The sequence below is a fragment of the Convolutriloba macropyga genome, chromosome 5 (assembly GCF_964194025.1).
Source record: "Convolutriloba macropyga chromosome 5, txConMacr16.3, whole genome shotgun sequence".
In the NCBI taxonomy this organism is placed as follows: domain Eukaryota; kingdom Metazoa; phylum Xenacoelomorpha; order Acoela; family Convolutidae; genus Convolutriloba; species Convolutriloba macropyga.
This window is the reverse complement of record NC_134472.1, coordinates 61,427,215-61,450,085: the sequence shown is the minus strand read 5'-3', so window position 1 is coordinate 61,450,085 and position 22,871 is coordinate 61,427,215. Positions and strand designations below refer to the sequence as shown.

The 22,871-nt window shown below is 37.0% G+C and overlaps 1 protein-coding gene across 1 annotated transcript in view; it reads left to right on the top strand.

The window, feature by feature from the left end:
• Positions 1-22,636, top strand: part of LOC142340453 (uncharacterized) — a 35,680-nt gene extending 13,044 nt beyond the window's left edge. The window contains exon 3 of the mRNA XM_075391026.1: positions 22,276-22,636. Coding sequence (XP_075247141.1) covers positions 22,276-22,636 — 361 coding nt within the window. The remainder of the gene's footprint in view (positions 1-22,275) is intronic.
• The last annotated feature ends 235 nt before the right edge of the window (positions 22,637-22,871 follow it).

Genomic DNA, 22,871 nt, shown 5'->3' with positions numbered 1-22,871 from the left:
GTCAGTGTCCTCTGGAGTGACTTTGACAGTCAGAGGCGTGGTCGGGTAACTTCATAGTGACGTGAGGAGCATAGAGTTCCAAAACTGTAAGCTCAACTGTTGGGACTACTTTAGTAGTTGATCAGACGTTGTCAGACTCTTAAACTTGGTGCTAATATTTTACACTGGCGGCACATACTTAGCCTAGATATACTTTTGAACCCATAGCACTAAGCCGAAAACCTTCGGGTGCTCAGTTAGCCGAATAACTTTGAGTGCTCAATTAGCCGAATAACTTCGGGCGCTCAGTTAGCCGAATAACTTTGGGTGCTCAATTAGCCGAATAACTTTGTGTGCTGAATTAGCCGAATTACTTTGAGTGCTCAATTAGCCGAATAACTTCGGGTGCTCAGTTAGCCGAATAACTTTGGGTGCTCAATTAGCCGAATAACTTTGGGTGCTCAATTAGCCGAATAACTTTGGGAGCTCAATTAGCCGAATAACTTTGGGTGCTCAATTAGCCGAATAACTTCGGGTGCTCAATTAGCCGAATAACTTCGGTTGCTCAGTTAGCCGAATAACTTTGTGTGTTCAATTAGCCGAAAATTTTTTGGGTGTTCACTTAGCCAAAAATTTTTTTGAGTGTTCACTTAGCCGAAAAATTTTTGGGTGTTCAATTAGCCGAAAATTTTTTGGGTGTTCAATTAGCCGAAAGTTTTTTGGGTGTTCAACTAGCCGAAAAATTTTTTGGGTGTTCACTTAGCCGAAAAATTTTTGGGTGTTCAATTAGCCGAAAAATTTTTGGGTGTTCAATTAGCCGAAAAATTTTTGGTTGTTCAATTAGCCGAGAAATTTTTGGGTGTTCAATTAGCCGAAAAAATTTTGGTGTTCAATTAGCCGAAAAAATTTGGGTGTTCAGTTAGCCGAAACTTTTTGGGTGTTCAATTAGCCTAATATTTTTTGGGTGTTCAATTAGCCAAAAAATTTTGTATTCAATTAGCCGAAAAATTGGGTGTTCATTTAGCCGAAAACTTTTAGCAGTTCGCTTTGCCGAATTCAATGCTTTTTATAGTAGGTGCTAGTTCATTGAGCCGCACAATAAACAAACTACGGGACCCTCAGTATACACGACACCTCAATACATCTATAGCTGAGCCCGGACTCAGTTTTAAGGCCGTTAAACAGAGAAAGACCGTGCAATTTGAGCTCAAATACGAGTACCCACAGGCAAGTGAAGTAATAATTTGGCACGATGCTTTAAACAATAGCTTAACACCCCATCATAACAATAACCATAGTCCACTATCTGCGTCTGAACTCATTCACAAACTTTACGCAATCGAAAAAAAGATAAAAGCTAATGTTTACTGTCCACGACAGGGAGCCCCAGATATCTTCGAGGACCTGACGCAAACAATTTTCGTCGTGGTTCACGTCATAAAAGACCTCCTATCAAAGCGCAAAGCCAAGGATCCTTCGATTCTGAACGACTATTTGCAAATTCATCCGCCCTTCTGCTGTGAAATAAAATCACTCTCTATTGTGAGATTTCATAGCGCCAACCTAAATTGTCTGATAAAAAAAGACCAGATCAAAAAAGCTTAACCAGCGCCGTCGAAAAGCTCGAGCAAACAGGGCTGCCGCTCTCGAGGGGAACTCTGCTGACGAGCCGTGGCTAGCTTAAGTGCAAGGCTATAGCTTGTTTGCAGTTTTTTCCTCGTTAGTGGTTGATCTGTTCTTTTGAGCCTTTAAGAAACTAAATTCTAGTCCGTTTCCCAATTCCTCATAGTGTATTTGATTTAAGAAATTATTGCTTGTAACGATTCCCCTTTCTTATTCTTTTGCTGGTAAGAGTCATCTGAAATTCTGAATATTGTATTAAGTGTGCCTAATTCATTGAAACAAATATCTAACATTCAATATTGTTTTCAAGATGGAAGCTCAGGCCATCTAGTTGTCTGAAGCTAGATCTAAAGTTGAATTAAGTGTGAATGACTTGTACAAAAGAATCGACAAAGCAATAAATAGTAAAACACGAAAAACAAAAGTCGAGACATTAGTTAACAAAGCAAAGGAACTCTTGTCGACAGCAATTGACAAAAACGATCAACTGGTTCAGTTAGCCTCACGACATCCAAATAAAATAAAACTCACTGAGGAGCTTGAACTTTGGCTCAAAGAAGCAAGCGAAACTCATGACAATTATTTAGCAAAAGCACGACAATACATTGAGCTCAGGGATGAGACAAATGGTGAATCAACATTCCGCCTAAAAACATCAAGCTGTGGATCGAAAACTGTCTCAATCTCGTCTAGCCAGAGGAGAAGAGAACAGGAAATAGCAAGACTTCAACGAGAAGAGATTGAGAGAGAGAATGAGAACATAATCAAACTCGCTCAACAAAAGCATCAATTAGAGCTAGACACAATTAGCGAAGAGAACAGGAAAAGATTGTTTGACGCAAAAGTCAAGGAGATTCGGGCAATGGAGTCATCCGATGAGAGCCTTGATGGTGATCTCGGGGAGCAAAAAATTTTGAATAATGATAAAAACTCTGAGCGTGTAAAAGAATGGGTTGACAATTCAGTGGCAAACAATATTTTGTCTACAACTCTTCGCTCAAACCGCACAGAAAACGAAATTCAAGAAAATGGTTTCCTCCAAGCTTCGAACTCATTACCACCACATGAAACGGATAATCTCCTAACAGGCCCTTCGATGCTGCAAAATTCGGTGAACGCTCCAAACGCTGCACCAGGTCCGTTATTGCAGCAAAGCAATCATTCACCACCAAAGAACGGTAACCCGCGTGAAAACGTCGTCCGTACTCCCAAAGGAGTATCATATTTTTTGTCTTTTGGAAAGGAAGACAGACAGACCAGTCCGCAGGCAAGTAATAACGTCGCTAACTAGACCGCTGATACGGGAGCATCAGCGCCTCAAACCTCACAGTTGCCAGAACCCTCGAGCTGGGCACCAGTCCCCAGCGCAGTTTCATATTTGAATCAACCAGATCATCATTTAGCAAACATAAACAACCCCACATTGACAAACTTGCCATCTATTACTTCTGATCATCAGAACGTACAATACCCTGTCCAAAACATGCAACGTAGTTTTTATCCCATGGCTAGCCACCTCCTGCCAAACATGACTTTGTGGCATGTACCTCATCCGGCAACCGTAACTTCCTCACATCCTCAACAAGTTCAACAACAAGTTTTGCAAACAAATTTGAATAAACCTGCTGTATCCTATTCAAGTGGAGGTAAAACCTACTACAATCAAAACCCGTTTCCCGCTGCAACCTTTATCGGTCAACACAACCCCTCATCGTCATTACCGGTGCAGCACGGTTTGTATTCAAACCCAATGCTGCCCTACGCAACCATGCCAACCAATACTAATGGTCCCTCCCATTCGTATCATCCATCAACATCTGTTGCTCCCACACACGATAATTCCTTCAATGTTAAGGATCTAACGGACGCAATAACCACCAGTCAACTCAATCCATTACCAAAATGGACGCTTGCGCAATATAATGGGGATCCACTTCTTTGGCATGAGTGGATAGGGCAGTTCAAAATTGCCATAGACTCTCAAAACCTCTCTGATGCAGCAAAATTAACTTATTTGAAAACTCTTCTAACCGGAAGAGCTAAAAAATCCATTGAGCAGTTTGCGTATAGTGGTGCATTGTATAACGATGCCATGAAAGTTCTGGAACCGAAATTCGGCCAACCCCATGCCGTAGTTGGCGCTCATCTTGATAAACTTAACAATTACCCGCCCTTAAAAATGCACAATTCGGAAAATGTAATTGCTTTCGAATCAGTAATTTCAAGTTTAGTTGGAGTTTTCCAGTCATTGTCATATGACGCCGATTTGCGTAGCTCATCTTTACTGAATCAAGTGGTACAAAAGCTCCCGCCCAATCTTAAGGAATCCTGGTGTTCACATATAGTGAAAAAGCAGTGGCTAAGGCCTACCTTGTTAGAATTCAACGATTGGTTACAAGAAAAAGCGGACACACATGACCGCATGAAAGCAGTCAAATTTAAGACTAAGACAGACGAAACACCAGTTGTAAATAAAACAAAAACAACTTCAAAGGCTTTCGCGTCAAACTCAAAAGTTGCCGACGCAAAACAGAAGAACCCGTCAACAAGAAACGGGAACGAACTTGGTTGCCCGCACTGCAAGGCAAATCACCCAATTTGGAAATGCCCGAAATTCAAAAGTGAAAACCCAACTCAGAGAGCGAAAATTGTAGTCCAACATAGACTATGCTTCTCCTGTCTCAATGGTTCCCATCAATTTAGAAATTGTCCCAAACCACGAAAATGCAAACAACCTGGTTGCACTAGTACACATAATTATCTGTTACACGGTTCCGAACGCATCTTCACTAAAAACAAGGCAAAGAAACCAAGTGAAACGAAAAGCGTCACGGATCCACCGCAGTCAACATCTCTAGTTACACTCAATTCGGAAAACATCTGTACTCCCAATCAAGATGGAAACTCGTCATCTTTCCCTGCTGTGTCCGACGTTAAAGGTCTTTTACAGGTTAAGGAAGTCCAACTCAAAGGCCCCTAAGCTAAGGAAACAAAAGTGCTGGCTTTATGTGATCCTGCCTGCAGTCACTCGTGGATTGCGGCAAGTGCTGCGGCAAGACTCAATCTGAAAGGTTCACCTCTTAAACTGACTGTTTGCGGAATAAATGCAAAACAAGTTATTGATACACTTATTACAGACGTGACAGTTAAACCATTAGGTGATAACACCTGTGAAAGTTTCGACGTAAGTCCATACATAAGAGACACGCTAAATGTTGGTTCTGATATTATCAATGTACCTCAACTACAGGAAACATATCCGTACTTAAGTTTGCTAGATCCCGTTCAGTACAGTTACTCAAATGTCGAAATGATTCTAGGCCAAGACGTGTACCATGCAATCCGACCTATCGAATATTTTGAAAGCGATTCAAAATGTGCACCCGTTGCCGTCCGTCTTCTAATTGGTTGGGTTCTAAGTGGACCTCTGCCTGCCACTTCTAGTTTCAAATCCTCCTGTTTTAAAATTGTTACTGAACAGGAAACAGATCTAGCCGAACAACTGAAGTCCTGGTATGACATGGAGTCATACGGAGCTGTAAAAGAGGTTGACCCCAGGTCTTCTTCAGACCGTAGAGCAGTTGAAATACTAGAAAAGACAACTTTTAATGACGGAAAACGGTATCAAGTTGGTATGCTGTGGTCAAAAGACGACCTTCATTTACCGAATAACTACTACTCAGCACTCGTTCAACTGAAGTCCCTTGAAAAAAGACTTTTCAGGGACCAAGACCTCCGAGTGAAGTACGAAAAGAGCATTAAGGACGACGTAGACAAAGGCTATGTGGTTCAAGTGCTTAACTCTAAAGATCCCAGTGAAAGGTCTAGACGCGAATGGTACTTGCCTCATCACCCCGTCGTTAATCCCAATAAGCCAAACAAGATGAGAAGGGTGCTAAATGGTGCGGCAAAATTTCACGGAACTTCATTAAATAAATCATTGTTGACAGGTCCTGATTTACTTCAGCGTTTGATTCATACTCTTATCCGCTTCCGCCAGTATCAGTACGCAGTCTCTGCTGATATAGAAGGCATGTTCCTCCAGGTTGGGGTGCTTCCTCAGGATCAACCGTGCCTTAGATTTTTGTGGCGGGAGGATCCATCAACAGATGTGATGGTATATCAGTACACATGGCATATCTTTGGTGCGAAAGACTCGCCCACATGCGCGAAATATGCCCTCCAACGAACAGCCAAGGACAATAACCGTCAGTACCCAGATGCATCGCAAGCTGTGTTGGAAAAGTTTTATATGGTCGACTACCTCGACTCCTTAGACGAACCAGAGAAAGCACTGAAGAGAGCCAAGGAACTCGTAGAACTACTTATATTGGGAGGATTTAAATTAACAAAGTTTGTGAGCAGCGTTCCACACCTGCTCGATGAACTCGACAACAGCTTCAAAACCAATGACCAAGAAGAGCCAAAAGTAATTGGAAGTTCTGAGGAAGAAGCCTCATCACACGTATTGGGTCTGAAATGGGACCACAAAAAAGACACACTAGTTGTCAGCCGTGGAACAAAGTACGTGGACAACAAAAACATAACTCGACGCCTAGGACTTAGTTTAGTTTCAAAAGTCTTTGACTCAATTGGGTTAGTAGCCCCCTTCACAGTTACCGCCCGACTGTTGCTGAAAGATATATGGAGGTTGAGTGGTCAAGACTGGGACAAGGTGCTGCCCGATGACATGATTGATAGGTTCAGTACATGGAGTTCAGATTTACCCAAATTAGGAAACCTAACAGTCGCTAGGAATTTTTTCTCTGGCGAGTTCGACTCAACCGAGCTTCATGTTTTCGGGGATAGTTCCCAGGAAGTCTTCAGCGCTGTTGCCTTCCTGAGATCAAAAGTAAGGTCAGGACCCACTACGCATACCGAAATTGCCTTTTTTTAAGGAAAAGCAAGAGTTGCACCCATGAAATGTTTGACCGTACCCAAACTCGAACTTCAAGCAGCCCTCCTAGCAACGCGCCTAAAGGTAGACATATATAAAGCTTTAACAATACCTCTTAGTAAAACGTTCATGTGGACAGATAGCACGACTGTGCTTCAGTGGCTGAGATCCTCCGATAAACAGCCCATCTTTGTTGCCAATAGGGTTTCGGAAATGTTGGAGTCCACAACAGTCGACCAATGGTTTCATGTACCATCGACAGACAATCCCGCGGACGCTGGTACAAGGGGAATGTCAGCCGATGGCCTGTGTGCCAGTAGCTGGTTGAAAGGTCCAATTTTCCTGTTTACGTCAGATTTTCCTTTCCAGCCAAATAACGAGATATTAGGCAATTTGAAAAAACCGTTAACCAGTCCCTTGGGCGATCCGGTTCAAAAACAAGAAAGCAGTCTTGCGAGCAACGTTTCCTACGAAGAAAAACTGTTCGATTACACACAATTTAGCTCCTACTTTAAACTAGTTAGGATAACCGCTTATCTCCTCCGCATCCTCACGAAGCACGCCCATTTCCGGTCATCAGATGCTTCAATTCTTAGGCCCGATGAACTCCAGGTTGCTGAAGCAAAACTTCAGTTCCTCGTTCAATCTGAATCATTCCCGTTCGAGAAAAAACAACTTCTGGATGAAAAGCACCTTATCAGAAAAAGCCCAATCTCACCGTATACCCCTTTCATTGGTCCCAATGCTCTGATCAGATCTAGTGGCCGCATCAAACTATTAGTTGAAGCCGACTATGACATCAAACACCCCATCATACTTGATAGCCGTCATCCCGCTGTCAGGCTCTTTCTGAAAAAAGAGCATTTAGTTAACCACCACGAGGGCATTGACTTTTTGCGAGCTTGCATACAACGACGCTACGCAGTCCTGAAACTGCGTTCCGCATTACGATCTATCAAATTTAACTGCGTATTATGCCGTAAGCGTAGCAAAAAGTCCGTTCAGCCAATGATGGCCAACTTACCGGCCGAACGTCTTTCCTATGGTTCCCCTCCCTTCTTCAATACGGGAATGGATTATTTCGGCCCATTTTATGTATCAGTGAAACGCTCAAGTGAAAAGCGTTGGGGTTTCCTTTTCACGTGCCTCACAACACGCGCCTTGCATATTGAGGTTGTGCCATCGATGGACATGAATTCCTGCGTTATGGGAATTGAAAGGTTCATTGCTCGGAGAGGAAAACTCCGCGTCCTTTGGTCGGATAATGGAACCAACTTTATTGCTACCGAGAAGGAACTATCATTGTGTATACAGAGTTGGAATCAAAAATTCATTGCGAGTCAAATGTCTGAAAGGGGAATCTTGTGGCACTTCAATCCACCATCTGCCCCACATCATGGTGGCTCGTGGGAACGAATGGTGAGGAGTGTTAAACGCACTTTCTATGCAGTTCTTGGCAACCGACGTCTTACTGACGAAGTCTTACAAACGACATTCTGTTTAGTTGAATCAACTTTAAATAACAGGCCACTTACCCCTGTAAGCTCTGACCCTACGGAACTTGATGCCATAACACCTAATCACTTCGTTCTCGGAAACAGGTCAAGCATTGTGCCTTCGCTTTTGTCAGAAGAGGACTTCGACCACCGCAAGAGGTACGTGCGAGCTCAGTGCTACGCGGACTCAATTTGGAAAAGGTGGCTAGCTGAATATGTCCCAAACCTGAATCGTCGCAGTAAATGGTCCACACCGGCAAACACAGAGCTTAAATCTGGGGATCTTGTATGGGTGGCCGACGAATTGAGCCCCCGTGGACACTTCCCCATGGGTCGCATTGAAAACCTCCGTTATGGCAGCGATGGCATTGCCCGTTCGGCTGAGATAAGGACAAATGCTGGTAAGTATATCCGACGGGTTGTAAAACTAATACCTGTTTTAGAAACAACACTTTCGGGGCCGGAGGATGTTGCGAATGCAAAGTAAGCGTATATATATATATATATATATATATATATATATATATAAACTAAGCAGCGTATGTTTGTAAGCGTGTAAGCGTATATATTAGAATTGAATAGCAAGCAATCAAGGCGGCATAGCGCAGACGGTAACGCACTGGACTGCGAATCGAAGGGTCGCTGGTTCGAGCCCCCGACTACGACCAAATTGGCAAAGCAAAATCAGTATTCTAATACATGTACCTTGAGCAACGGACTGTTAGAGAGCGGTTTTGGGCCGAACCAGCCCGATTTAGACTAAGATGACTTAGATATAAAATTATTAGAGTATCAAAACGCTTTGAATGGTTTAATTCTAAGGCCAATGCAAGGCCAAATTACGTCATACATGAACTGAATCGACCGATATTGGCTAGCAAAAGGCTAACAGGTAGTGTCTAGCCTTTTTGCCGCCAGTGTTACTTTGAATAACTTTTGTTAACGTTGTTAAGTGAACTTCTTATGTGTCGTATGTTATGTACACAAGCTATAGTTGGCATAAAAAGCCGTTTCTTGAATCTTATTCGATTCGTAATTGTTGAATAAAGATTTCCCGTCTTCCGTTTTGTTACATTCGAGTTTATTGTCGGATACAAGGCTCGAATAGTTTACTTTTTGTAGCAACGACACCCAGAACAAGGACAAACAATGCAATGACCCAGATATAACCAAGAAACGGCCCGTTGAACTTAATCAGAAAACTACAAAAACCAAAGCAACAAAATAAAATTGTTACCAATAGAGAGAAAGAAAACTGAAGGAACTCAAAAAGCAAAAACTCACCGAAATGTTGCCAAAAGATTGAATAGCGAAGCAACGAGAGTTAATGAAAGAATTGGACAACATTTCTAAACACAGATACTTATAAAACACAAATTCTTATAACAGAACAACATCAAAACCAAAATCTGTGCACAGACTTTCATAAACTTGATTAACAGATAGAAGAATCAGAGGACTAAAAAACAAGTGCTTAATTTATACAAGATCAGCTTTTTGTTGCAAACTAGACAGAGTTTTGTAACCGCAAAACATAACAAGGAATACAAACGTAAAATTTCCAAGCTAGAGTTGCTAAACATCTCTAGAGCTCATATGGTTTCCCTAGTTAGGAGCGGATTCAAATCTTGCAAGTATCCTGCACTTATCCAATTTCCGTTTGGACTATTGAATGGAAAAGTGTCAAGAAAAAGGCAAATACCGGTCAACCAAAAGTTGAAGTATCTTAACACTTTGGTGAAATGAAATGCACAAGGAGATGCAAAATTCAGTATAGCTTGCAATATACTGGCCAATTGATACGATAATAAACTTTTGATATTAGTTGTCATTTTTCACATCGTATTTTCCCAGATTTTAGTGACAAGCGGAAACGCAAAGACTGTTCAAGATCTTCTAAGCACAGTGGAAGAATAAGTACACCCCAGGAATCCTGGATAAATTGTAGACAACCATCTTTGAAGAGCAAATTTTTCAACCTCCAGCTCACAGGAAGTTGAAAATTTTTTTTTTCATCGGAAAGAGACTACAGCGCTTTTTTGGAATAAAGAAATCAGAGACGGAAGTGGCACATGACTTAGACGCTGGTATACAGTCATTATAGCAGCCAGCTGTCAACAAAAAAAACCAAGAGAAACCAGCCCATTTCTGAAAATTTTCGTAAAATCCAGTTCATCTGAAACAGCCTTCTATTTTGCAAAGACAACTCAACCAGTGTGAAAAGTAGAGCTAGCAGGACAATAGATTTAACGCAATTTTAGGAACGAACAAAGCCCCATTAGCTAAAACAATGGAACTTTGCTCTAGCGAACAATGCCCTAGAGAGCAAAAGTAGAAAGGCAAAAAATAAACGTGACAAAAAAAAAACAATAGCACAAACTTGGTATTGCCCAAAGAGACAAAGAAAAACTCACGACACTACACACAGTTCTTAATTGCGGCATATCAACTCAGGCAGGGAGTTTTTTCAACATCAAGGGCGGCCAAAAAACGGAAAACGTTCACCAGCAGCACAAGGTGAAAATGCATTAATTTTACTGCTGGCTGAAATCATTCCTGTTGTTGTCAACATACAAACAAAAGTAGTAAGAGCAATTCTTGACTCTGTATTTTAAAAAGAGATTGCAGGTAAGTGTGTTGATGAAGTACAATGGGAGTTATGTATCATCACTGTAAAACAGGACGAAGCCTTTTTGAAAACTTTCAGACCTAAGAGAATCTACGAAGAGCAAAACAACTTTCACTGAAACGGCAAACGATTCAAGGGTTACAACGTCAAGTAGAGCGCAAAATATCTACATTAAAGGAAGATGTATAGATATTGAAGAAACCGAACAATAAATACAGAGGGAATGACAGTGTGCACAAGAGGGACAGATACAGTTTTGGAATATAATGTGATCAACATTCGGAAAATGTAGAGCGGGAAATTAAAATAATAGTTATAAATAGTTATGTTATCAAGTAATGCAAAGGAAGTTTATTTATTGTGAACAAAAAAATATGTACATTGAAGTTGAACAGAAGAAACAAGCCAACCATCAGGTCATCAACTGATCCGTTTTCAGGTGCCTCACAATGTATAGAATATTATTTTTTTATTACTATATTTCTTTTTCTGATTAGCTTAACGCTACTTCTAAGAGCTGATGATATAGAAACAAATCCCGGACCTCTTTTAACATACAATGAGTCTATCAAAATGACTCTAAGAAGAGAGTCGGAAAAAATTATCATCTAAATGTACAAAGCATTCTTAGCAAGAAAGAGCAACTACGCACGCTAGTGCACGATCTTGGTCCTAATTGCATTTTTTGTTTCACAGAAACATGGCTCTGTGAGTTCGATGATAAAAACGTGTTTAATCTTGACAAAGAAAGATACTGTTGTTTCAGAACTGACCGTATTTCGCCGGCCGTAACGAAAACGAAAAAAGATGGTGGAGTTATGACGCTTGCGCCAAAGGTTTTTTCTCAAAAAAAATCCTAAAGATTTGATTCTTCTTACGGGGACAATTGAGAGCGCATGGGTCTCATTGAAAACACGAACTTTTCCATCCTTACTTGTGAATGTTACCTATAACCCCAATAAACAAAATAGCGCTGAATTTTTGGATCAACTTGCAATTAACATTGATGATGCAATTACGAAAAACCAAAAGATAATACTTCTGGCTGACTATAACATTAACTATTTAGATACCTTGGAAAGATTTAGACTTGAAACAGTAATACTTCTTTATGATTTGCATATAGAGAACCAAACCATTTCAACTCGATTAAACCGTGGCAACAATATCAAAAGCCTTATTGATTGCATTAATACTGACTGTTCAACTATAAAGGACACAATAATTTGTGATAGCATAGTAAAAAGTTATCACATCGCTATTCTTAGTCTGCTAGGGCTGCGTGTTGAAATTAAAAAGGTACCAATCCAGAAAATTGATTTACATAAAAAGAACTGTAATGCACTTGATTTTAAACACTGCCTAGAACAACCAAACCGGCAAAAATTGTATGTTCAGAACAACTTGGATTCAATGCTACAAGTTTTCACTGAAAATATTACTATAGCACCTACGGAAAACGTTCCCCTGAAAAATGTTTTATCCGAAATGAAAAATTTTTTCTTATTAAAAGACAAATGGTTAACTAGAAAATCAAGCCAATTGATGGTCGATCGAGATAGGTTTCTTAATCATAAAGACTATGAAAATTTCTTTGATCTAAAAAACCAGTTTAGTATTTTAATAACAACGTTTTCAACAGCTTTCATGGAAATCATATTGAAGCAGCAGAAAATGACAAAAAAAGTGGATGCTGATAACTGAATTAAGAATTTCTCAAAAAGAAAACCCAGAATCTATAGTTTGAGAAATGTATTTGGTGATTGTGTAACCCAAACAAGAAAAATTGCTAACCTTTTCAACTATCGTTTCTCTACACATGGGAAATTCCAAGGCTCTCAGCATCCACTACAGATTTCTGGGATATGCAATCCTAAACAAAAAACTATTAATTTTCCTTATGTAACGGAAGGAGACTGTCATGATGCAATTAGGGCACTGGGGAGAAAAAAACCAATCGGACCATCAAAAAATCCTGCACGAGCTATTAAAGACTCAAGCTCTGTCATTGTTCCTCATTTAAACTTTCTTGTGAACTACTGCATCAAATTATCTTGCTTCCCCAATGAGCTTAAACAAGCGCATGTTGTTCCACTGTACATAAGAGATGACCCCGAGGAACCTAATAACTATCGCCGAATTTCCATAACCCCATGCCTGTCTAAGATCATTGAAAACTTGAGGGATGAAGTTTGTCAGTACCTTCACAACAACAAATTACTAATTAAAAATCAATACGGTTTTAGGAAAAATTATCATCTAAATGTACAAAGCATTCTTAGCAAGAAAGAGCAACTACGCACGCTAGTGCACGATCTTGGTCCTAATTGCATTTTTTGTTTCACAGAAACATGGCTCTGTGAGTTCGATGATAAAAACGTGTTTAATCTTGACAAAGAAAGATACTGTTGTTTCAGAACTGACCGTATTTCGCCGGCCGTAACGAAAACGAAAAAAGATGGTGGAGTTATGACGCTTGCGCCAAAGGTTTTTTCTCAAAAAAAATCCTAATGATTTGATTCTTCTTACGGGAACAATTGAGAGCGCATGGGTCTCATTGAAAACACGAACTTTTCCATCCTTACTTGTGAATGTTACCTATAACCCCAATAAACAAAATAGCGCTGAATTTTTGGATCAACTTGCAATTAACATTGATGATGCAATTACGAAAAACCAAAAGATAATACTTCTGGCTGACTATAACATTAACTATTTAGATACCTTGGAAAGATTTAGACTTGAAACAGTAATACTTCTTTATGATTTGCATATAGAGAACCAAACCATTTCAACTCGATTAAACCGTGGCAACAATATCAAAAGCCTTATTGATTGCATTAATACTGACTGTTCAACTATAAAGGACACAATAATTTGTGATAGCATAGTAAAAAGTTATCACATCGCTATTCTTAGTCTGCTAGGGCTGCGTGTTGAAATTAAAAAGGTACCATTCCAGAAAATTGCTTTACATAAAAAGAACTGTAATGCACTTGATTTTAAACACTGCCTAGAACAAAAAAACTGGCAAAAATCGTATGTTCAGAACAACTTGGATTCAATGCTACAAGTTTTCACTGAAAATATTACTATAGCACCTACGGAAAACGTTCCCCTGAAAAATGTTTTATCCGAAATGAAAAAATTTTTTCTTATTAAAAGACAAATGGTTAACTAGAAAATCAAGCCAATTGATGGTCGATCGAGATAGGTTTCTTAATCATAAAGACTATGAAAATTTCTTTGATCTAAAAAACCAGTTTAGTATTTTAATAACAACGTTTTCAACAGCTTTTATGGAAATCATATTGAAGCAGCAGAAAATGACAGAAAAAAGTGGATGCTGATAACTGAATTAAGAATTTCTCAAAAAGAAAACCCAGAATCTATAGTTTGAGAAATGTATTTGGTGATTGTGTAACCCAAACAAGAAAAATTGCTAACCTTTTCAACTATCGTTTCTCTACACATGGGAAAATCCAAGGCTCTCAGCATCCACTACAGATTTCTGGGATATGCAATCCTAAACAAAAAAACTATTAATTTTCCTTATATAACGGAAGGAGACTGTCATGATGCAATTAGGGCACTGGGGAGAAAAAAAACTAATCGGACCATCAAAAAATCCTGCATGAGCTATTAAAGACTCAAGCTCTGTCATTGTTCCTCATTTAAACTTTCTTGTGAACTACTGCATCAAATTATCTTGCTTCCCCAATGAGCTTAAACAAGCGCATGTTGTTCCACTGTACATAAGAGATGACCCCGAGGAACCTAATAACTATCGCCGAATTTCAATAACCCCATGCCTGTCTAAGATCATTGAAAACATCTTGAGGGATAAAGTTTGTCAGTACCTTCACAACAACAAATTACTAATTGAAAATCAATACGGTTTTAGGAAAAAAATTTCAACCATCGATTCCTTATTTTTTTGCCCAAATTTCATCAAAAACAAAACTGACATTAACAATTTTCGCACAGCAGCATTTCTTGACCTATCAAAAGTTTTTGATTCTATCAATTAAGACATTTTGGATATCAAATTAGGCAACTTAGGTTTTGATGAGAGCTCAAAAATTTTCTTACGAAGGTTTGTTACAAACCGCCGCCAAACTGTCATCCTACCAGATTGCATATCTGAGGTAAACTGATGCTTCATAGGGGTGTACCACAAGGAAAAGTACTTGGCCCAATCTTGTTTATTCTGTACATTAATGACATGGCAACAAGAGTTGACAATGAAACTGAATTTATACAATAAGCTGACGATACCGTTATTTTAACTTTTGATACCTCCATTGACAAAAGCAAGATCAAGTTAGAGCAAAATGAAAACAAACTTATTAGATATTTTCTGAAACATCACCTCACAGTTAATACTTCTAAAACTGAATTCACGATTTTCGATACGACCAAAATTAAAGACATCAATGCACCGATAATTATAGATTCAATTCCACTAGACAAGAAACCTGAAGTAAAATATTTAGGGGTTCACATAGACACCAATTTAACGTTTCAGGATGAAGTGAAACATATCCTATGAAAAATGGTCGGAGGAATAAAACAAATTTATGCTAATAGAAAATCAATTCAACAAAAATTATTGATGTTTCTCTTGAATGCCCTGGTATTAAGTCACTTGATCTACTCAGCAGTTATCATTCACGCTATTGAGCGAAATTTTGTAGTGTCTCTTGCTCTTGAAAAACAGCTTAACTGGTCGTTAATAGCAACCTTTTTCAACAAAAACTTGAATTTGTTCAAGATATCGAATCCAGTCAGAATATACTCCCCGTAAAACTCTTTCTAAAAACAAAAAAATACAATACTTTTGTAAAATAAAAAAACAGTTATGACCTGCTTTCTCACCAACATCGGGACGTCTTTTAATCACCTGGAATCTTCGTGAATCTATAAGGACCAAAAAATTGTCCTAGGACAAAAACCTTTCCTCTACCAAAAAGAAAAACAGATTAGAGGTACTAGATTGTAATGAACTACCAAGTGAAATTAAAGTAAAAAAAAACAAAAAAAGAAGTTTCCCCAAGCAACCCAAAACTTTCTTCTGCTGAGCTTACAAAATGAACCTTTTTTTGTGGAAGGTTACTTGTTCGACATCGCGTGACTTTAAGTTTACAAAAATGAATTAGAACTACTGTTTACTGGTTGGGTTGACTTTATAAGTGTAATTATTTAGTTTTATTTTGAGATATGCGACATAATATTATTTAACTTAAGTTTTCTGTTGCAAAATGTAAATAATAAATCAGTTTAAATATTTACACTGCCGGACTAGCATCGATTGTATACTCGTTGATATGGCTCGGAATTCAGTTTTTTGTTTATATCCAAGAAAAGTTAGCTAATCTAGTGCAGGGTGCTCAAAAATTTAGTCTTACTGAAAAAACATCTTGATAAGTTGTCATTAGCCAAAATGTCATTTTTAAATCCGTATTTAACACGAAAAGTTCAAGAGAGGCAAACAGATTCAACATTTTGCGAACCTTAAACCTTAATCTGTTTGTCGCATTTTTCGATCACCTCAATTCAGAAAAATAGTTGTTTTTTCTTATTTGTTTAACCTATTTAAATCAGTATCAGTCAAGAAAATTTTCGCCTGGATATCTACACATATTTTTGTCAACAGCTCTAGTACTTCATACAAGTGAAATCTTTTTTCTCAAAGAAGATATATTTTCTCTTTAGATCGCTTGCTGTGTTCAATATTCAACAATTAAAAACTATTCATGTTAGATAATTTATTTTTGGGCCTACCAATAAAATATCTGACACGAGAGATTTTCCAAAAATCAGTACAACATATTGCACTACCGGCTAAACTAACGTATGAAAAAAGCTAACGAATCTCATGGTTGAATTAGGCCGTAGAATTTTATATAAAAAAATTACAGTTTTTTAACATAGATATAGCAACATGCCAAAAAAATTAATAATTAAGTTGACGCGTTAATCGGAAAACCAGATCTAAAAAGTAAACAAAAATGACCTCACCAGAGTTGCCTTCTTAATTAGCCGATTGCTGAACGGAACACCGCAGTACAAAAACAACTGTAACCTACCACAGTGGCGACTGTGCGCATGCAAAAATTATCCGCAAAAGTTTGAGAGCAATTTAAAACGAATAAAAGTTAGTGAGTTGTAAGAAAAATACCTGTTCAGAAAAATAAAAACCTTTTAAAATGCTCTGGTTTTGCTGTATGGCATGAAATCTTGAGGACACTATATAAAGACATTTAGGGAAAATTTGTCGTGTCAGATATTTTAGGTTTGGTAGACCCAAAAATAAATTATCTAAAATGAATAGTTTTTAATTGCTGAAAATTGAACACAGTGAACAATCTATGGAGAAAATATAATTTTTCTGAAAAAAAGAATTACACTTGTATGAAGTACTCAAACTGTTGACAAAAATACTTCGAGGTAGTTTGTTGAAAACAGCTTTGCAATACTGCCAAACAGACAAATTTTTTACGCAAAACTCAATGTTAATGAACGTTGCTTGAGTTCTGGGGTTTCATACTTTCAGAAGCACTGTTCACTTTGGATATTTCGAAAATTAAGGATACAGTTAGAAATAAATTACTTGAAACCTTAAACATTCATTTCTCAGAAGTGAGGCCTGAAGGAGAAGGCTTTGAAGACTAAAATTTGTTGTTAACAAGTTTATTTACAGCAAATAATAGTTTTCAAAACCTTCTCTCTAAGGCCTAACTTCTGAAAAATGTATGCTTACGGTTTCAAGAATTTTATTACTAACTGTGCCAATAATCTCCAAAACACCCAAAATGAACAGTGCCTCTGAATATAATGAGTGAAAAATTAACCACCATAACAGGCATTTTGTTATCAATATGCCTGCTATGATGATTCATTCTAACAATAACTTACAATAGATAGGTTTTGTTGTTCCACAGGGTTCGGTGTTGGGACCTCTTTTTTTGCTTGCATGAACTGTTTGCTGAACTATGTCCTTTATTTCAATTTGCTTGAACTGCCAATTCATATCAAGATCACCTTTTTGTCAAAAATACCATTATCCTCGGAAATTTCGAGCCTTGCTTTTACCAAAATTATTCCAAAATAAATGCCTAAAAGGATGTTTGTCGCCGAGCTGATTTAAAATGAGTCGAAAACACAATTTATGAGATTATCAAAATTGAGTGTGCAGAATTGAAAGACTTACAGAAAATTGTCCATATCACATTTGTTTAGTCAAAATGAGCAATACTTCCCATATTTTTAACTGACAATCCTTTGGTTAAAACTATAAGCAGTAAATGCAACCAGTATACCATAATATGGAGTCTTACAAAAATTTTGTAAATTTATTTTAAAATGTCAGTTTTACAGATATCAACTAATAAAAATAGAGATGAAGTGGTCTTCTTGTGTTCGACAGTTTTTCAAAGTTCCCATGAAAATTGAATACAAATTATTTTGATCAATTTGATGCGTCAGAGTTAAAAGAAGACGAATTAGATAATTTTTGAACACTACTTTAGCGACTACTAACTGATAGACTCTGACTCCTTTAGTTCTCTTTTTTAGATCTCCCTGATAACAGTACCAAAAAAGTTGGGAATAAACAAAAGTGTTGCTTGTTTAATCTCCATTGTATATACATCTACATACATCACGTATGTATAGTATTTATATATATATTTATATATATATATATATAATAAAACAAAACTGACATTAACAATTTTCGCACAGCAGCATTTCTTGACCTATCAAAAGTTTTTGATTCTATCAATTCAGACATTTTGGATATCAAATTAGGCAACTTAGGTTTTGATGAGAACTCAAAAACTTTCTTACGAAGGTTTGTTACAAACCGCCGCCAAACTGTCATCCTACCAGATTGCATATCTGAGGTAAACTGATGCTTCATAGGGGTGTACCACAAGGAAAAGTACTTGGCCCAATCTTGTTTATTCTGTACATTAATGACATGGCAACAAGAGTTGACAATGAAACTGAATTCATACAATAAGCTGACGATACCTTTATTTTAACTTTTGATACCTCCATTGACAAAAGCAAGATCAAGTTAGAGCAAAATGAAAACAAACTTATTAGATATTTTCTTAAACATCACCTCACAGTTAATACTTCTAAAACTGAATTCACAATTTTCGATACGACCAAAATTAAAGACATCAATGCACCGATAATTATAGATTCAATTCCAATAGACGAGAAACCTGAAGTAAAATTTTTAGGGGGTTCACATAGACACCAATTTAACGTTTCAGGATGAAGTGAAACATATCCTATGAAAAATGGTCGGAGGAATAAAACAAATTTATGCTAATAGAAAATCAATTCCACAAAAATTATTGATGTTTCTCTTGAATGCCCTGGTATTAAGTCACTTGATCTACTCAGCAGTTATCATTCACGCTATTGAGCGAAATTTTGTAGTGTCTGTTGCTCTTGAAAAACAGCTTAACTGGTCGTTAATAGCAACCTTTTTCGACAAAAACTTGAATTTGTTCAAGATATCGAATCCAGTCAGAATATACTCCCCGTAAAACTCTTTCTAAAAACAAAAAATTAAAATACTTTTGGAAAATAAAAAAACAGTTATGACCTGCTTTCTCACCAACATCGGGACGTCTTTTAATCACCTGGAATCTTCGTGAATCCATAAGGACCAAAAAATTGTCCTAGGACAAAAACCTTTCCTCTACCAAAAAGAAAAACAGATTAGAGATACTAGATTGTAATGAACTACCAAGTGAAATTAAAGTAAAAAAAACAAAAAAAGAAGTTTCCCCAAGCAACCCAAAACTTTCTTCTGCTGAGCTTACAAAATGAACCTTTTTTTTGTGGAAGGTTACTTGTTCGACATCGCGTGACTTTAAGTTTACAAAAATGAATTAGAACTACTGTTTACTGGTTGGGTTGACTTTATAAGTTTAATTATTTAGTTTTATTTTGAGATATGCGACATAATATTAATTAACTTAAGTTTTCTGTTGCAAAATGTAAATAATAAATCAGTTTAAATATTTACACTGCCGGACTAGCATCGATTGTATACTCGTTGATATGGCTCGGAATTCAGCTTTTTGTTTATATCCAAGAAAAGTTAGCTAATCTAGTGCGGGGTGCTCAAAAATTTAGTCTTACTGAAAAAACATCTTGATAAGTTGTCATTAGCCAAAATGTCATTTTTAAATCCGTATTTAACACGAAAAGTTCAAGAGAGGCAAACAGATTCAACATTTTGCGAACCTTAAACCTTAATCTGTTTGTCGCATTTTTCGATCACCTCAATTCAGAAAAATAGTTGTTTTTTCTTATTTGTTTAACCTATTTAAATCAGTATCAGTCAAGAAAATTTTCGCCTGGATATCTACACATATTTTTGTCAACAGCTCTAGTACTTCATACAAGTGAAATCTTTTTTCTCAAAGAAGATATATTTTCTCTTTAGATCGCTTGCTGTGTTCAATATTCAACAATTAAAAACTATTCATGTTAGATAATTTATTTTTGGGCCTACCAATAAAATATCTGACACGACAGATTTTCCAAAAATCAGTACAACATATTGCACTACCGGCTAAACTAACGTATGAACAAAGCTAACGGATCACATGGTAGAATTAGGCCGTAGAATTTTATATAAAAAAATTACAGTTTTTTAACATAGATATAGCAACATGCCAAAAAAATTAATAATTAAGTTGACGCGTTAATCGGAAAACCAGATCTAAAAAGTAAACAAAAATGACCTCACCAGAGTTGCCTTCTTAATTAGCCGATTGCTGAACGGAACACCGCAGTACAAAAACAACTGTAACCTACCACAGTGGCGACTGTGCGCATGCAAAAATTATCCGCAAAAGTTTGAGAGCAATTTAAAACGAATAAAAGTTAGTGAGTTGTAAGAAAAATACCTGTTCAGAAAAATAAAAACCTTTTAAAATGCTCTGGTTTTGCTGTATGGCATGAAATCTTGAGGACACTATATAAAGACATTTAGGGAAAATTTGTCGTGTCAGATATTTTAGGTTTGGTAGACCCAAAAATAAATTATCTAAAATGAATAGTTTTTAATTGCTGAAAATTGAACACAGTGAACAATCTATGGAGAAAATATAATTTTTCTGAAAAAAAGAATTACACTTGTATGAAGTACTCAAACTGTTGACAAAAATACTTCGAGGTAGTTTGTTGAAAACAGCTTTGCAATACTGCCAAACAGACAAATTTTTTACGCAAAACTCAATGTTAATGAACGTTGCTTGAGTTCTGGGGTTTCATACTTTCAGAAGCACTGTTCACTTTGGATATTTCGAAAATTAAGGATACAGTTAGAAATAAATTACTTGAAACCTTAAACATTCATTTCTCAGAAGTGAGGCCTGAAGGAGAAGGCTTTGAAGACTAAAATTTGTTGTTAACAAGTTTATTTACAGCAAATAATAGTTTTCAAAACCTTCTCTCTAAGGCCTAACTTCTGAAAAATGTATGCTTACGGTTTCAAGAATTTTATTACTAACTGTGCCAATAATCTCCAAAACACCCAAAATGAACAGTGCCTCTGAATATAATGAGTGAAAAATTAACCACCATAACAGGCATTTTGTTATCAATATGCCTGCTATGATGATTCATTCTAACAATAACTTACAATAGATAGGTTTTGTTGTTCCACAGGGTTCGGTGTTGGGACCTCTTTTTTTGCTTGCATGAACTGTTTGCTGAACTATGTCCTTTATTTCAATTTGCTTGAACTGCCAATTCATATCAAGATCACCTTTTTGTCAAAAATACCATTATCCTCGGAAATTTCGAGCCTTGCTTTTACCAAAATTATTCCAAAATAAATGCCTAAAAGGATGTTTGTCGCCGAGCTGATTTAAAATGAGTCGAAAACACAATTTATGAGATTATCAAAATTGAGTGTGCAGAATTGAAAGACTTACAGAAAATTGTCCATATCACATTTGTTTAGTCAAAATGAGCAATACTTCCCATATTTTTAACTGACAATCCTTTGGTTAAAACTATAAGCAGTAAATGCAACCAGTATACCATAATATGGAGTCTTACAAAAATTTTGTAAATTTATTTTAAAATGTCAGTTTTACAGATATCAACTAATAAAAATAGAGATGAAGTGGTCTTCTTGTGTTCGACAGTTTTTCAAAGTTCCCATGAAAATTGAATACAAATTATTTTGATCAATTTGATGCGTCAGAGTTAAAAGAAGACGAATTAGATAATTTTTGAACACTACTTTAGCGACTACTAACTGATAGACTCTGACTCCTTTAGTTCTCTTTTTTAGATCTCCCTGATAACAGTACCAAAAAAGTTGGGAATAAACAAAAGTGTTGCTTGTTTAATCTCCATTGTATATACATCTACATACATCACGCATGTATAGTATTTATATATATATATATATATATATATATATATATATATATATATATAATATGTATATCATGTTAGTTCTACATCATTATATCTACTAAAATTGTTTGAAACACTCTATATAGTTTTCGTTTTAGTTCATATTAAAAAGAGTTATAATTCCGCAGTACCGTTAAAATGATTTGAGAAAGTGTTTTAAGATGGATTTTAAGACGTATTTTAAGATCGGCGCCAGTGTTTGCGGAGTGTGGACCATCATCGGATCTCAGCCGTGAAGACTCCCTTCTTGTTGTTCTTCACAATCGATATCATTATCTTCTGTCACAGATATTTAAAGGGTTCATATACTCTGCTTCGATGACAATTCTGGCACTGACTATTGAAAGATATCTTCTAATTGTTCACCCTCAATTGTCTGATAAGATCAAAGAAAGACATAACAGATTGAGATTTTACTTTTTGGTCACGTGCTGTACCTTGGTGATGCCAGCTGCCAGAGTGTCAGATTTCATATCCAGACACAATAGCGAGACAATGGTGCATAAATGGAATTATTTTGGGGGTTTAAATATCGATTCCACATAAATTATTCTGCTCACTAGAATACAACAAGCCCAAATTTATAGAAACAGCAATTGTTCCTAAATTTTACTCAGTTGAACAATCGCAACCAACTTATTGAATACCTAAAGTGCAGGTTTTAGGGCGTTTTCAGCGCGTAATTTGATTAGAAGTGCTTTTTATTGACAGATGTTTCGCTAGAAGTGCAGTATGATGCACTGAAATAAGGGCTCTATTCTGTTATTGCCCCCCCCCCCCG